At 40.5% G+C, this 18047-nt stretch overlaps 1 protein-coding gene across 1 annotated transcript in view; it reads right to left on the bottom strand.

The window, feature by feature from the left end:
• Positions 1 to 229: 229 nt before the first annotated feature.
• LOC121328107 (zeta-sarcoglycan-like) overlaps positions 230 to 18047 on the bottom strand; it is a 154902-nt gene continuing 137084 nt past the window's right edge. Inside the window, exons 7-8 of the mRNA XM_041272605.1 lie at positions 6839 to 6962; positions 230 to 748 (exon numbers count right to left, since the gene is read on the bottom strand). Coding sequence (XP_041128539.1) covers positions 554 to 748; positions 6839 to 6962 — 319 coding nt within the window. The 3' untranslated portion in view covers positions 230 to 553. The remainder of the gene's footprint in view (positions 749 to 6838; positions 6963 to 18047) is intronic.

An 18047-nucleotide genomic window follows, 5' to 3' on the forward strand; every position in this document is an offset into this window, starting at 1 on the left:
TTTTTAAAATCTCTCTCTCTCTCTCTCTCTCTCTCTCTCTCTCTCTCTCTCTCTCTCTATCTCTATATATATATATATATATATATATATATATATATATATATATATATATATATATATATATACACGCACACACACACACATTACAATTTGTGCTTTTAGTGAAATAGTAAAGGAATACATACTGTATATGAACTCTAGTGAAGGAGATTCTGGGGTAAAAGTTTGTTAGGCAGGGAATATCCAGGTCTTCTTAAGTTTGGAAATTATGTGCTTTACTGTCAGTAGCAAAGGCACCTGTGTATTTATCTGTTTTAGAAAATATATTACATCCCAAGTTCTCCATGTGCAGAATGTGTCCTGTCTTCTGTCTTGTGTTTATTTTTCTCTGTGTTTATTAGTAGCTTTGTTTTAAAAAGGCAACTTTTTTCTGCAGTCTGGAAGAAATGGCTTTGGATGCCTTTTGCAATTCCTGATTTTCAGTTAAGGGGAGACAAACCAGAAATGCGAGAACAGTAACAAAGGCTTTTCTGGTGTAAGGTTGAGTCTGCTTTCAGCTCCACAAACATACATTGCTGGTGGACTGGCAGGTGGAAGATGTCCCTGCTGGAGAAAGGTACAGTTTTCCATTTGGGCAGACACACAGCTCGTAGACAGTCTGTTTCGGACCTGTTGAACCAGATGAGGAAGCAGCAAAGGTCCCATGTGGAAGATTGCCTAATCGGATTGTGTTTGCATTTAAAAATATCTGAGGAACACAAAACATAAAATTATATTACATTGGTTTATGGCAAATAGTTTTTTGTTCACGTTATTGAATGCTGTTTCGATAAAACAATAAAATGTTTAATGCAAAGTAGAAATACATTTTTTTAGGCCTAAAAACACACTAATCAATAAAAAAAGTTGAAAATTACATTCAATTTTCTGCAGTGCCTATAAGTACTATATACAATGTATTCTTGTTATCATAAAAAGAATGGGTGTCTACAAGATATAATGTAAATAGACAGAGATACCATTTTTGGAATTTCACATCAAATAGAAATAATACAAATAAAAAAAAAAAAAAAACAATATTGTTCTGCTCTTTCACATATAAAGTATTGGCCAAAAGTTTTGCATCAACCTATAGAATTAACAAATTTTGCTTCATAAACTCGAATGAAACATGTTGAATAATGTTACATTAACATATTGAATTACATACTATTTTGTAGTTTCCCCATTTACTTAATGAAAAACTGACACAAATGAAAAATGTGACATTTCGAAATCGAACATAATCGTTGATAGGGGAAATGGCAGCCGTATCATTCCAGAGATGACAAAGAGAAGGAGATGTGATACCTTTCATTGGACTAACTAAATGAATCACAAGCTTTCAAGACATTAAAGGTTTCATTTTTGTGTGAAACTAGGAAATGCTAGATGCTACCTTTTTAATAAATATAAATAATTGTGATTATGGGGTGAAAGCTGTAAACACAGACACAGAGCGGCCATAATTGTATTAAACAAACACAAACAAATTAATGTTTTTTAAAATCAAATAAACTTTTCTAAAATTCCAAACCTGAGTGAGACAGTGTTTTTCCACGTGATACACAGAGACAATGGCGTCTTGCTAAACTGTTTACAAAAATATTAAACATATTTTCATTTTAAAAAATGCCAACATTCCTACCCCCTCCAAAAAATATTTTGTTCATACTATGACAACACAAAATTTTTCTTGATACGGTGAAAGAAATTTAAGCACAATTCCAACTTTACTTTTCCCTATATAATCCTTTCGAATCGAATTAACTGAAGCATTGACTCTGTTTAGTGACACAGACCAACTCCTCCTTCCCCACATCAATTGATTCCAGTGTCACAGACTACAGAGGGAGGCATGGTTAAAATGAGAGACATTTCAAACATTTTGTTTGTAACAAATACTACCTGACACTATTCAGCCATTACTATTATAAGGAAGAAGACCATTATTCATACATATCAGAATACAAATTTGTATTTGGGAACACCCCTAATATATATTCTTTCAAAAAAACTTTGTTAATGCATGTGACAGAGAAAGAATAATGATTCCTGACCTGTGAGGGCACTGTGTAAAGGGAACAGACTGCCCTGGACTGGATGGCATGACAATTAATTCCCAGAGTTAGGTGGAAGTCAGCCTAGAAAGGGGGCGGAGCTACGGTACACTAAATCATCGACCCGGAAGAGAAACGATGTGGCAGCCGCAGATTTGAGGAGTGGTTATACTCGTTACCAAGGGGTCATGGTTGACGGTATATAAGGGGACATTATCGAGGTGATCTGTTCCTTTATTGTGGTTACGCTTAACCAGAGGGACCTGTGATTTTGTAAACAACCGTGAGTGTTTTGTTTGTTGTCTGTCTGCCTAAAACCCTGTTATTTGTTCACTAAGACTAGACGGTTAACATGATCCTGAGCTGTTGCTTATGGCCAGAGCAAAACCCGGACAACAACAACACTATTGTACAATAGATAATTGTATTTCACCACTTGCACTTAAACCACTCACTCTGGACTTGTGGTCGTGGGTGTATTTGTGTGTGTAAATTGACTGGGTTTATGATTTGTGACTGTAAACCCTTTATTAAGAACAGTACAATACACATTGCTGTGTATTGTCTGGGATTAATATTTGTAGTCACCACACCAGGATTATAAATAAACACCATTGCACTGTGGATTATCGTTGTCTGTCTTTCATTGATTATCGCATCACTCCTGCAACTGCACAATACTTACCATTTTGCTACAATGCATCATGTAGGGTTGATATTAAAATGACAAAAGTAGGTAAATGCGATGTTAGAAAGAGCAAAAATGTACAAGCACAATCACACACATTCAACAAAAAAATATAACAGGTCCCTAGGTTCTGCAATCAAGGCCAAGGTCTGTACCCGCACCAAGCTGGTCCAACACCAGAGAGCCCAACGAGAAAGTCTACAGTCTGCCTCTGGCCAAGTGAGAGGAAACTGAAGCCCTCAACTGGGAGATTGCCATCAATGGGGTAATCGAGTGCTCAGAGAGCCTGTGGGTTGCCCCAGTCATCTTAAGCGAGAAGAAGAATGGTAGCCTACGACTGCGTGGACTACTGCCGACTCAATGCGGTCAACCACAAGGACGCATACCCTCTCCAGAGGATTGCTGAGGTGCTAGATGAGATCGCTGGCTGCCACTGGTTTAGCTCGCTGGACTTGTGGAGTGGGTACAGGCAGGTTGAAGACAAGGCCTGTGTGCAGTTCCAGGTGATGCCATTTAAGCTCACAACGCCATCACGATGTTTGAGAGGTTGATGTAGAGGGTGCTGCAAGGGGTACCGCGGTCTGACTGCATGGTTTACTTGGATGACCTGTTGGCACATGCCACTGAGTTCAACGAGGGCCTGGGGCATCTGTGGGAAGACTGGGAAGTTTCATCTGATGAGGCAACCGGTACACTTCCTAGGTCACGTATTGGGTGCTAATGGGGTCATCACTGACCCACCAAAGTGGATGCAGTATGGAACTGGCCCACCCCGACCTCCATCCGCCAGGTTTGAGGATTCTTAGGCTTTGCCTTGTACTACTGCCGGTTCGTGAAGGGATTCAGGAACATTGCTCAGCTACTTCATTGGACCACTGAGAAGGGCAGCAGGTTCAATTGGACAGAGCAATGTGAGGGAGCTTTTCAGGAACTGCGCGACATGCTGGCCAATGCCCCTGTGATGGATTATCCCAACCCTGACCTACCGTTCGTCCTGAACACCGATGCCAGTGATGTGGGAATTGGAGGTGTCCTATCCAAGAAGGGTCCCGGAGGAGCAGGGGTGGTTGGCTACTACAGCCAGGCCCTTAGCAAGACAGGGACAGACCATGCGTTGCTGCAGTGGCTATTGAAGTTCAAGGAGCCTGAGGGGCAGACTGCCTGGTGGATCGAGGCCCTGCAAGTGTACTAGTTTGTGTTCACGCACTGGGCCAGGAGACAGCACAGGAACGCGGACATACTACCCCGCTGTCCTTGCGAGGAAGAACAGTGTCAGCACTGTACCCGCCTTGAGGAAAAACATGTCACCAAGGCGACTCCGGCGCGAGTCAGTGTCATCACCACGGCCCACGGGCCACTGCAGGAAGTACCGGCCGATGAATTAAGGTGGCTGCAGGCAGCTGATTCAGAACTGCGTCCCGTCATGGCGAGACTGATCGAGGCATGCCAACATGGCAAGAGGAAACAAGCTCTTCCTGGTCACCATGGACTACTTTTCCATTTGCCCGAGACTTATGCCCTCCTGTACCAGTGCGCAACCATCGTTGTTACAGCATTATTGGAGGGCATGTTCTGTTAGTTCGGAATGCCCGAAGAGCTGCACAGCAACCAGGGCCATAACTTAGAGTTACATGTTTTCACAGAATTGTGAAAGACTCTTAAGACTATAAGACTCGCACCACCCCCCTCCACCCACAGAGTGACAGTGTGGTCGAGCAGTTTAACCGGATCCTCACCGTTCAACTCGTACTGTGGACCAGTCGGGACCAGTGAGACTAGCACCAACACCTACCCTTGGCCCTTATGGCATTCAGGTTGGCAATGCAAGAGTCCACTGGGTGCACCCCGGCCCTTACGGAAGGGAACTGCGGACTCCGGTGGACCTCGTCTTCGGGTGAGCCACAGGAGAGACAGGGAAGAAGTTGTCGTACGACAGCAGGAGCCGGGGACGAGACTTTGAGCCAGAGGAGCTAGTGTGGGCATACTGCCCTAAAAGAAAGAAGGGGAGGATCCTAGAAATCTGTCTATGCGAACTTCATGTTTTTATTCCATTATGAACCTACACAAAGGGGAAATACATAAATATATGTTTTTGTGTAAAAGAGGAAAAAAAAATACATTATCTGAAATTAAATTAACTGAAGCACAATCTCATAAATGCATCATTGTATTACAGACTTAATAAAAGTGCAAATGCAATGAAAATGAAACATAACGTTTCTGTTTTGTAAAACATATACCTTTGCTATTTAAGAACACAGTATATATACAGGTCTGGTAATGTCTAAATCAGATTGGCAGACCTTTGAGATCTTGAAAATTAATCCAATAAAAGGTATCACATCTCCTTCTCTTTGTCTGAAATCTAACATCAGATGATGCATTACTATTATGGCTTCCGGTAAATTTTGCAATATCATTTTATAGTTTCTTTGATAACATGATGTTACATGAAATATCTAAATTATGTCATATAGTTGTTTGTTTGTTTTTGTTTTTTTAATTCTGCATCATGCAAAACTTTTGGCCATAGCTGAAGTACAGCACATTCTTGTTCAACTACAGCAAAATAATTCCCTCCACACAAAGTCTTGCTATATTAAGCTTTGTCAAAATGTTTCTCCATGCTATGAGGCATATCTACCCCCTACAGGATGAAGCCAATTAGCCCACAGTGTAAGTACATAAACACACTTTATTATTGCTATTTTAAAATCCTGATTATACTGCCAGCTTTCACTTGTTTTGTTATTGGACATTTTTCTAATTCTGACCAAGTAAAGAAAAAGGTGGGGAATATGTGCGTAGAGACATGCCACAGTAAGAAACCCAATTACACAACGTAATCCTTTCTTCTTTCCTGACATGGCATATCTCCACAGACACATTTATACAAGATCCCTTCTATTGAGGCTGTGTAATAAAGCCAAATGTGCAGTAAAAGGGATTACTAAAGACTTATGTGGTTAAACTTGGATGACAATACACCACTATGAAGCAGATATGGTGTTTGTATTTCAATGACTTTCCCAAAATGATGGTGGCAGAATTACAGAGCAAGAGACTGCGAGGCTGTAGTACATACAATAGGTGTGAATGTGGGATATTGTTTTATGATTTAATATGAGGTAATTGCTAATTTATTATTAGCTACAAATGGTTTGGAAAATTTTACATATTGCAAAATCTCACTGAAAGGTTTAGGAATATGGCTATTTGGGCTTAATTGATGTACCATTTTTTTGTAAAATAAAAATTGTTAACATTATAGCACTGGCTTGTATTTTTGATAAAAAAAAAAAAAAAAAAAAAAGTCTTAAAAGAATTGCATACAATAGTTTGTATGTAACAATTTGAAGTAGCTCTGTTTTATTTTTTTAAATAAGCTAAAGCCTTTTAGATGTGTTTTTTTTCTTTTTTTTGGAGTAAGTAATTCATTATGTTAACGTAACATTATTTAGCATGTTTCATTCAAGTTTATAAAGCAAAATCTGTTAATTCTAAGGGTGATACGACAGTTTTGGCCAAAGCTGTACTTTCCAAAGATAAACATTATTTAAAAAAGATTTGCTTTTTCTTTATATTAGGTTAATTTCAGGATTTTAGCTTTTTTCAAGGTTACTCATTATGCATGTGTATACAATGTATAACTAATTTTATTTTACCAAAGAAAAAAATGACACAACTACTATAGTTTTTTAAAGGTGTTTTTGTGTTGGTATTTCAGTTGCTTTTTGTGCTTTTTAAGGTCTGTTTGAGTCACAGTTTTACTATTTCTCTGTCTTTGCAAGGGGTTAAAAATAAACCTTAGGTAATATACTGTTTAAAAAGCAAAGAGAGAGTATATCTTGTCTGTTCCCTGAATAGGGGGTAGAGCCTTTCAGCTACCATTAATCATTGTAATACTGGTATGCTTTACCTTTTATACATGAGTTGCATCTTCTTAAGCAACTAGCTTAAATGTTAAATACGATATCGAAAAAGACAAGGTTGTTGTAATTTATTCTCAGATTAATTGTAAATAAAAACTTGATGTACTAGACAAGCTCACCTCTCCCTCTGTGGACTCAAGCATCAGTTCTTTTCGACAGGTTGCCTTGAAGTCCCCTGCATCAGCACTAATTTCAACCCCCTTTGGAGCCTCCATTGTAAGGGTCCGTGTTGGAGATTCAAGCCTGTAAAATGTGCATTGATGAGTAAATATCAGATTATATAAAACACTTCCTACTGACAATACATTTAGTCTCACTGGTATTGATTTTAGAAACAGATCAATATATGGATTTGTTAAATAAGATGCTTTCTGTAAAGCTATCTGCATTAAAGTGAAATGGTAGTATAATTGGTCAGTATGTTTCAAGAACATTTATGATACAGTTGAAAATTATAGCAATATTTCGTGACTGATTTAATTAAAATGATTGGGAAAAAAAGCAGTTTAATTTCCTATCTAAATTCTGAGAGGTAAACTCTTGAAAATGTCAAGGAAGATACATAATGATGTTGCCAACATGAATAAATTACATGCTGTAGCCTAAGCATTCAGGTAATACATTTTTTTTTTTTTAAATACAAAAATAGGTATTTTACTGTTCATTGGGAAATGCCAGCAATAACTGCGACTGTTTAAAACATGCTTTCAAAAGTTCTTAAAAAATGAATGCAGTGGTAAGTGTTGCAATTGTCTGCAGCTTTCATACATCTCATTGTATTATTTGAGAACCCTGATCTCCACCCCCTTTTTCCAAATTTATGCAGGAACACCCATAACTACATATTCATCTGAGACTGAACCGCAAAGAAAAACTGCTGCCGCAAAGCATTCCCTAAAAAGTCACAAATAGCATTTGCCTGTTTAAATAAATAACATGCCACACTGAATGTTATAAGAAAGTCATGTCCTTTCAAAAACTTTATTTTGCTCTGTATATACGATTGTAATGATTTTAAACTCCAGCAAAAGTTACAACATGGCTAAGTAATCAATTCCATATCCTCACCACTCTGTGAAAAGAAATATTTCTAACCTGCTTTTGGTACAGTAAGTATATAGACCAAGCAGTCGTATGAACAGAATACATTAAAAGCACCACAGAACAAAAAAATATATAAAATAAATATGTCAGCAATTTCAGAAACTTCACATTTATATTTTTTTGTCTCTGGATGTATTGTCCAGCTACAGGCACTTCCCTAGCTCGGCACCGTCTGTCAATTTCAGCAAACTCTGTGCATGCAGAGAGAGCCGTGAATAAATACAGACAGGTGTTTACACCGCAGAGACAGGAAATGAAGAAAAACAGCATTTCAGAATAGTTTTTGAGTGACTGTTGCAAACAATTACGTTTAAAATGTTTATTTTTATATTTTTTAATAATAAGAATAACAGAAACACAACAATCACAGAGCGATCCTCTGGAGTTCTGTTTCATTTTCTTTTAGTGTTTCTACTTTGTTAGTCACATGCTTTTGTTAACTTCAGGGCTTTACATGTTTATATTTTGCCCTTTTTAACTACATGTTTATACTTTGTTACACTACCATGACATTTTAAGATTTAAGCAGCTGAAATCGTGAATTATAAGATTTTTTAAATGTTATGACTGTGAAATTTACGAAAATCTACTGTGAATTTGGTTGGGCCCTATATATAACCAAATATTCTGTTTTTACTTTGAATTGCTTCCCCACAAAAGTTAGACATACGAAACAGAAACAAGCCAAATGAAACAGTGCCGCACAAAGGGGATTTTGTGATTTCTCTCACGCATGTCATTTTAATTCAAGTGTTGAAGAACTCATTTGGTAAGGCAGGTTGTGACACGGATGGCTGGTGGTGATGTCAGACTTGGAAGTCAGTGGACACAGACAACAGTGCTGGGATATTAAGGCGTGTTTTCCGTTAGACACTGTAGCCTACTGGACGTCAAAAGCGATAATATAATAAAATGTCCAAGAAAAGAAAGATTGATAAAAGGCAGATTGTTTCAGGAAAGGTGGGAGTTTGAATATTTATTTGTAGAGCAGCAAGAAAACCCCATTTTCTTGGTATGTAAGGGAAGTATTGCGGTGATGAAATAATTGAAGGTGCCACTATGAAACGAAACATAAAGAAAAATATGCCAAGTTTGAAGGAAAGCAAAGGCAAGAAAAGCTGGACGAATCAAAAAGAACCCTTGCTTTACAGCAGAATGTGTTTAAAAAGGCAAAAAGTGAAAGTGATGCGGCAATAAAGGCAAGTTGTGTGTCGGAGCTAATCGCAAAGTTTTCAAATCACTTTTCTGAGGGTGCTTTTTTAAAAGAATGCATGCTTAAAGTCACAGAAATAGTCTGTCCTGAGAAAAAGCATGTGTTTTCCAATGTCAGTCTTTCAAGAAATACTGTGGCTGAAAAAGTGGATGACCTGGCTACCGATCTCTAAAGAGCTCACTGAAAAAGCAAGCGATTTTCATAGCCTTCTCTTGCTGTTGACGAGAGCAGAGATATTACTGATACAGCTGCGTTATCTATAGTTACCCGGGGTGTTGATGCAGACTTCGCTATTACCCAAGAGCTTTTGGATGTTGCAGCTATGTACCTCACCACCACAGCAAACCATATATTTCAACAGATTGAGAAGTGTGCGCGCAACATGAAATTACAGTGGGAGAAATTAGTTGGATTGACAACAACAGACGGAGCACCTGCCATGTGTGGTGAAATAAAATGGGCTTGTTGCTTTGGTGTGCAAAAAACTACAGTGTCCAACGAGACTTTTAACATACCATTGTATTCTACACCAGCAAGTGCTGTGTGAGAAGGTAATGCAAATGGATCACATAATGGTCACGTTTGTGAAAACGATACATTTCACCAGGGTGAAAGGTTTGAATCAACAGCAATTCCAAAAGTTACTTGATGATCTTAATGCTCAATATGGTAATTTGCCACACCACACCGAAGTTTGCTGGCTCAGCCGCGGTGCAGTACTTACAAGGTTCTCTGAATTGCATCAAGAAACATACATTTTCATGCACAATAAGGGGAAAGAAATTAGACAGCTTTCAGATGCAAAGTGGTTGTGTGATTTGGGAATTCTCTGCGATGTAACTGTACAGCTCAACAATGTAAATGTGAAACTGCAAGGCTGTCAACAAGTAATAACTGAAATGTACAATGGTGTTAAGGTGCTTCAGCTAAAGTTACATGTGCGGGAAAAACACAAGCAGCAAGGAAACCTTTCCCATTTCCTAACTTACCAAGCTGTATGTGATTCTATGGCGGATTTTACTTTTGCTGGTCGTGGGTTTGCTGCAAAACTAAACGTTGAGAGGAATTTGAGCACCATTTTTCAGATTTTCTCAAGTAGCAGTTCCAGTTCCAGCTTTTTTCAAACCCATTTTGCACCAGAAGACATCCAGATGGAATTTGCTGAATTGCAGTGCAATAGCGCACTGAAGGCTAAGTTTGATTCTGTCTCGACTCAGCAGTTTTACTCGTTCCTTCCAGCCACATTCCCACAGCTCTGCATTCAGGCTGCACGCATCATGTCAATGTTTCGCAGTACGTACTTCTGCGAACAGCTATTTTCACTGATGAAGATTAATCAATCCACTCAGAGATCTCACCTGAATGACAAGCATCTACACTCCGTGCTAAAGATCGTTTCAGTACAAAACATGAATCCCGATACTGACAAGCTTGTCTCACCACAAATTTGCCAGATTTCTTCAGTAAATGAGAATCCACGGGGCAGCAAATAGATAAGATAGATAACATGTGTTCCCTTTCAATTCGAAGATGGCCACCAAACATCGTTATGGGATAAACTCCTGCCTATTGGTAGGTGTCACTGACTCCTATATCAAAGCTGCTGATAGTCCCCCTCCCTCAAGTGACTTCCTTGGTCCTGCCTCCCGAGGGTACTTAACCGTCACGCAGGAGGAGGAACATCCTCTTTCACTTCTCACATTGGTAAGGTAAGACCTCTGTGTTGCACTGAGCCCTGTTTTCTAATAAAAGTGCTGTGTAAGCTACTGCTAGTTCCCTGCACTTTGTACTGAAAGCTTGCATCGCCACTTTCCCAGAATCAGTAGTTTAAAAATTCGTAGCCTTTTTATTGTTTCTGACTAAAAGCTCCTGCGTGCTCTGCATGTCAGGCTGCTTCTTTCTGTCTGTCTGTCTTAGCACAGTAAGTATTATTGTTAAAAATTGTATGTATTTTTCACCCTTTCTTACTTCAAGAGCACTATTACTCCATGGGACCGGGCTTGCCTTGTTCCCGGTGTCGTTCGCCCACCAGCGGGCCGCGGTTGGGCCTTGTTTTGATTGTAGCTGTGCGTCCCCGTACTCACGTAGCGCGTGGCTGCTTTAGCCAGGCCGGCCATATACTCCTCACCGAGGCTTCCCTCGTTGTTGGGTTGAGATGTAAACGGGCTGTGCAGGCCTTCACTTTTGTTGTAGGTCACTCAATCAATAGACAGAGTGTTCTGCCCCATCTGTCCTGTAATACTGAACTGTTTTTTGTATGTTAAAAACTGTTTTTATTACTGAGTGTGTAAGTCAATTGCCCGCCACGGCTTTGGCCCTGTCCCTCCTGTTGTATGCTACGCGCTGTACAGGTGTGAGACCAAGCAGTCAGGGTAGGCACCGTGCCTAGCTGCCCCAGTCTTTTTAATACCGCGGTGCGTAATACTCTACCCGTGCTATGTCGGTACCACGGTGCGCACGGTGCCCATTGTCGTTGTAGCGGCACAGTACTCGGTGCACGGGGTTCTTGGTGCGCTAGTTGCCTGGTGCTGCATGGTACTCGGTGCATCTGTTCACACAGTACTCGGTGCAACCGGTAACACGGTGCTTGGTACAAGCGGTGCACACGGTGCGTATCAGACCGGTGCTGCATGGTACACGAGGTGCTCGGTGCACCCGGTGCCTGGTGCAAGCGGCATGCACGGTGCTCGGTGCGTGCGGTGTTATTATTGCACGGTACTCAGTGCATGTAGTACTTGGTGCTCTTAACCCAGTGCCACACTATTCCTGGTGCCCAAGGTGCTCAGTGCATGCGGCGCACACAGTGTTTACAGCACAGTGGTTTCTAACCCGGCGCTATGAGTGGTAGGGCTGGCTTCCATGCCTGCACGGCCTGTGGGACCAATATCCACAGCATGTCTGCACAGTGCCTAGGCCCCGATCATGCCGCCTCAGCCCTAAAAGGTGCCTGCGACATCTGTGCCACGTGCTTGCGAGCCGCCTGGAAAGAGTCGCATGGGGACGTTTTGCTGTCACAGAGCCCCTCCGGGGAGATTTCCTGTGCTCAGGCGTCCGTTTCAACCCATAGTCGCCTCTGGTTAGAAGGGTGAAAAGTCCCGGCAGGCGCTGCATATTATGGACATGAAAGCTCAGATCGGTCACATCAAGGAGCTTTTGGAGAGGCAGGCCCCACCAGCTTCGGCCGTGGACCCCGGTGTCCACGGCATCCCCCCCATCCCCTGAGCCGGTCACAATCTCTTTACCGCCCCTTGATCCATCTGGGGTAGTACAGGGCAAGCGGATCGACCGGGCTCTCTGCTCAGACGAGGATGCACTTTCCATCGCCGTCTTGTGGGGTGAGTCCGCGTTACCTCCGGATATGGAGGTCGAGGCGGAGCCTGAATTCCAGGCTGATACAGCCCCAAGTTCCGAGGTTGCCTCGGTTACTAGCACGCCGCCACTGGCAGGGTCCGTGGCTGTGCTTATGGGGCACACGGCAGTGTACCTGCAGGTCCCCTGGACAGCACAAACAGAGCCACACCGTTCTGTCTTCCGACCGCATGACGTGGCTCCCCAAACTCAACCCTTCCCAATGTTCTTAGAATGAATATGCAGTTGTTATGGTAATACATGCTGATGGTTTTAAATGAGCATCCAGCTCAGAATAATAAGATGTGCATATTTTGTGTTTTATGCTGTATGTGGTGTGTTTCATGTTGTCGGTTTTATGTGGATATAGCGGTGAATGGAATATAAATCGGGCTATGTAGCACAAGTGTTGTAATAGGTATTTAGGCACGGTGATTGCACAATCACTTCACATGCAGATATTTTTATATATGAGTGCACAAATTAGTTCACGTGCTGGAATTCAAGTGAATAATTAATTATTAATTGAATCCCAGCACAACTGTATATATAGATGCATGTTTTACTCACTCAGGTTGGTATGTTTGCAGTGCAGAAGGGGAGAGAGAGAGGGAAAAAATAAATTATAAAATCATAACAAATGCTAATCGTGCGGAAGGACTTGCACGATACTTGTTTTGGGGTTCGTCCCATGTTTGCTTGTCTGTATATTTGTTTTGGCTACTGCACCATTTGTTTTGTTCAGTGTTTTGTTAAATCTTTTTTATTTATTAAAACGTGCAAGCAAGCGCATTCACATTTCAGTTCACTCGCAGTGGTGTGTGTTTCTTCCGGGTCTGACGTCACCATTCAGGCCAGCTTGCCACACGTGGTTATGAAAATTAATTTGAACTGAAAAAGTCCAGAAATGATCATTGATTTTCTAGGTAGTTGTGCTTATACATTAAATAGCATACAGTTCAAATTAAATTAAAAAATTAAAATCCTTAACGAGAAAACTTTAGAATATTAACTATTTATTTTCAACTATGTCATTCAGGTTTTACTATGACCTATCCTGCAATTTACAAAAACAAAAAGTAACAGCTATAGTGTATGAACTTAAGAAGTCATAGTTGATTTCTTACTTTCCTTTTTATACAGGATAATGCAGCGAGGATTGCACATATAACAATAATATGTGTTATTTATTTTGCCAGTTGCAGTTAAGTATGTAAAGTTCTTTTTGTATGTGTCACAGGAGCAAGCGAGGCTTCCAGGGTTCCAATACATTTCTACCTTGTATTGATATTGTAATGGTGGGGCAAATGCAGAACAAGTGACCAGTGAAAATATGGACTTAATAATGGACTGGGACAGGGTTGGAAATTTGCTGTGTTGGTGTAATGTTTGTGTGCTGTTGTGTTTTGCCGGCTAATCGCTCTCCCTCTTTCCTTGAGCAGCCTGCCTGCCTGTCATTTTCAGTGCATGTGTGTGTGTGTGTGTGTGTGTGTGTGTGTGTGTGTGAATGCAAGGGGATACCGATGTTAGAGTTCAGTAAAAATAGTAGCTTTCACTGCTTTAACTACACACTGTTGTCTGCCTATTTCTTCCCGCTGAACCCATATACAGATGGCAGATACAATATCGTCTGTGTGTATGTTTGCATATCATTTTTCTTTTTAGGTTTGTGTCCCTTCAGTCTTTGTACTAAGCAAAATCACATTTGTCCTGTGCACTGGGATTTCTCCCAGCCTATGTTTAGTTGGATTCACATGATCCCTGCCATTAAACGCTGTAGCTACTCATGTGTATAATACAACTGCATGCCCTGCTAAAGCTCACAGGGGATTATATTATATTTCCCACACAGAGGACAGGTTTAAAGGATGTGATAGCGGGCTTCAATGAGGTTGTTGGCTTCCCCAATGTGATGGGTGCTATTGATGGTACTCACACAGTACTGTCACCCCGATCCATGGAGCCTGTTCGCCAGGGTGACAATGCCAAGAAGGAAAAATATATTGCATGTGCATTAAAGGAGAAAGGAAAAAGGCTTTTTTTTCTTAAAAATGACATTAGGAATACATGTTAAAATTAAAAGGTAAGCAGCGCAGTTTCACTTTGTTGCCTCTGCCTGTCCTCTGCTGAGTACTGTGTCTGTTGATCGCTAATTTCTGGTCAATGTAAAGCTGCTTTCGCACTGGCATTATCTACCCATTTCAGAACCTACCCGGAAGGACCTGGTTTCATGCAGTCAGGTATGCGATTTCGACTGCTTCTGACCTAGATGACAGACACAAGTAAACAATATGTGTGTCAATGCCCAGAAAACAGCTTCTTACAGACGCTTCAATCCAAGCTTCTCTGGTTTGAACCATGAGCCCAAATGTTGATTAGAGCAAATGCTTCTTCATCCCTTCTGAAAACTGGCTCATGGTATGTCTCACACTATGCAGGATTGTGACGGGGGTAGCCAGGACCCGGGTCTGGACCTAGGTATGAGTGCCAGTGTGAAAGGGGCTTAAACCTCCGCCACATTTCACAATAAGCTACTGACCAAAAGATATGCCTGGACTGCTGGACATTTTTATATGAAGGTGGTCTCGGACATTATCGTGCATGTTAAATTATTGCTCTCACAAAGTGTACACAGAAATTAAATGGGGCAGTAAATTTTGATTCATCACCAAAAACAATACAGCCATTATTAACAAGAAACATGGCTAGGTTGTTTCAGCTAGGCTGAATGTCGTTGACTCAGAATGTAATTACAACAAAATACACAAAAAAAACCAAAGATAAACTATACAAACTTGTCAGCAGCTTAATGTTAGTTTACTATAGTTCATATTATTTCTAAACATTTTAATAGTAATAAACTAAACAGATAAGTTTACATAGTTAAATGTGAGTTTTATCTTTACAGGAAAAAACTCTAAAAAATATATATATTATATATATATATATATATATATAATATATATATATATATATATATATATATATTATATATATATATCTTATATATATATATATATATATATATATATATATATATATATATACATATTGTAGAACAGTAAATAGGCACTTTTAAATTACAGGTTGCATTTGTTCTATTAAGACTGCAATATCAGTAGCAGGGTTGACCTAGGAAATGAGACAGGGGAATGTGGAAGTGCGGAATTAATCAGGGAAAACAGCTGTATCTCCTGAAACTCTTATGAATCAAGACTTTGGAGTACAATATATTGCAACTGTAGCTTTAAGATGGTTTAAAAGGAACCTCCCGATTCAAGCGTGGATTAAAAGGAGTTGCTATGGTAGGTGTGGCATGATGAATGGTGACGTCCCCAAAGCAGGACGCTGACAGACACAGACAGGTACTATGGGTGAAAGACACTGGTGTGTGTATTTATTTAAACAAAATAGTTAAAAAATAAATAAATAAAAACACTGCTCACAGAGCAAAATAAGAAGGTTAAGCAAAACAAGTTGTGAACACAAACAAAATAATATACCTCTACCAAACAAGCAGTGTGCTGGTGCTTTCAGCCAGCGTAGAATTGTTATCTTTTTATTTGTTTTCTTTTTTGTTTTCTCATTCTTCATTTTCTCTCACTCCCGTTCCTCCTTCCTGAACACCCACCCCAACACAGACAAAATAACAACCTTATATACATGCGCACATAACAATAATTATAAACCTTCAAACAATAATTGAATTAAAGGGAGGGTTGGTCCACAATACAGCGACAGGGGACCCGGTGCAGTGGATGGGGTGTTGGGAGTGCAGGCAGGCGATCAATCGGCTGCAGCCCCAGGCAGAAGTGCAATCCTCGACCCCTTCTCTGTTGCCGGCGGCTCACTCCTCTTGGGCTCCGGTCACAGAATTTCCGGCAGCAATTCTGACACTTGTAGAAACAACAAATCCCCAGGCAATGAGGCGACGGCAGCCGCGAACCCTCGGGAGGTAGCTCCAGATCCACTGGTGGTGGTGGGAGCAGTGGGTAATCTTCCACTGGTGGTGGAGTTGGGAGCAGCGGGTACTTTCCCTCTGGAGGTGGAGGCGGGAGCAGCGGGTACTCTCCCTCTGGAGGTGGAGGCTTGGGCTTCCTTTTTGTTGCTGCTTCTGGGGGTGGCTGCTCCTCCCCTTCTTTTTCCTCAGGGCTGGAAGTCATTCCTCTTCCTCTTCCATTTGTGGATGAGGAAAAAAATGTAACAAAAAACAGATGTCTACAATTATTTATTGCGAAACTCCAAAAATGCTAACTCAAAAGTATCCATACCCGTTGATGCCATGATAGTATCATCTAGAAGAAAAGCCTAGAAAATGTTGCATTGTATGGTGAACATTCTTAGAGAGTATAAAAGGGTTAGGCATACGATTATTGCTGTCATTACCAATAAGTCAATATGGGAAAAAAGTAAAGAGCTATCTGACGACCTTAGGCAGAAAATTGTCATAAAGCTGGAGAATGAAACAAGATTTCCAAGCATTTGAGTTTCCCACTTTCAACTATTGTTTCTATTATCAAGAAGTACAAGACTCATGGTAGTGTCACAACGCTCCCTCGGTCTAGAAGAAAGAAGGTTCTTTCACCAAGAACAAGTAGAAGAACTGTGAGGAATGTTAATAACAATCCAATATTGACTGCCAAAAATATTCAACGTGAATTGGTTGTAAGTGGGACTGGGGTTTTCATTTCAACCAGAGGTCGAGTATTGCTTGGTGAAAGTTGCCATGGTCGCAGGCCAAGAAAAAAGCCACTCTTAGGAAAAGTCACAGTTTTGTGAAGTGATGTTTAAAATCGATCTATTTGGTCACGCTGATAGTCATTACGTTTGGAGAAAGTCTGGCGAGACATTCTGGCAGTGTGCCCGCCCCTGTGCATATTTATGTTTATATGTTGAGTGTTGTGTTAATGTTTGTGTATAGTCATTGGTACATTGGGATATAAATGGTTCTGTGTAACACAAGCGATTTAAAATGTATGTTTGTATTTAGGCACAAGGATTGCACAGCACTTCACGTGCAGGTAAAATGTTAAAAAGGTTTAAAGGCACTGAATCGTAAAAGGACACTCAGTACTGTCTCTCCAGCCAAGTCCCAACCCTTGTTTGCTGTATTTTTCACATACCTCTTTATAGACGTGCATACTGATAAATCCTCTCCTGATCACTAGTTTTATCACTAAACTCCTCAATAATGTAATCCAAGTCATTATTGTATTACTATAACATCTCAAAACGCTCTGCAAATGTCAGTGATAGTCTTTGAGCGCTGGATGCAGAAGCAGCTGTCTCCTTTGTTTATGTTCATGTTATCTCTGTGGTGCACAGGGCTATCAGATATGCACTTTTTTTGGCTTCATTTGGCTCCTTTTCTAATTTTTTTTCTGGAGAAGAAATGACCAGAGCTTTTTTTAGAGCTGTGCTTTACATCTTTTTGATGATGTCGTGCAGGGTCAGAAATCGGACTGGAAAGGGAAAATTGGAATGTCGGACCTGGTCCGATATAGGACCACAAAGGGCTAATGGTACAGGAAATTTTGTTCCAATACATGGTAAAATGGATTCCATAGCATACCAAAAAATGTGGCCAATCATTTGAAACCTTCCACTACAAAACTTGGTTTAAAGCACAACTGGACGTTTCAACACAACAACGATTCAAGGCA

The sequence above is a fragment of the Polyodon spathula genome, chromosome 2, assembly GCF_017654505.1.
Source record: "Polyodon spathula isolate WHYD16114869_AA chromosome 2, ASM1765450v1, whole genome shotgun sequence".
Lineage (NCBI taxonomy): Eukaryota > Metazoa > Chordata > Actinopteri > Acipenseriformes > Polyodontidae > Polyodon > Polyodon spathula.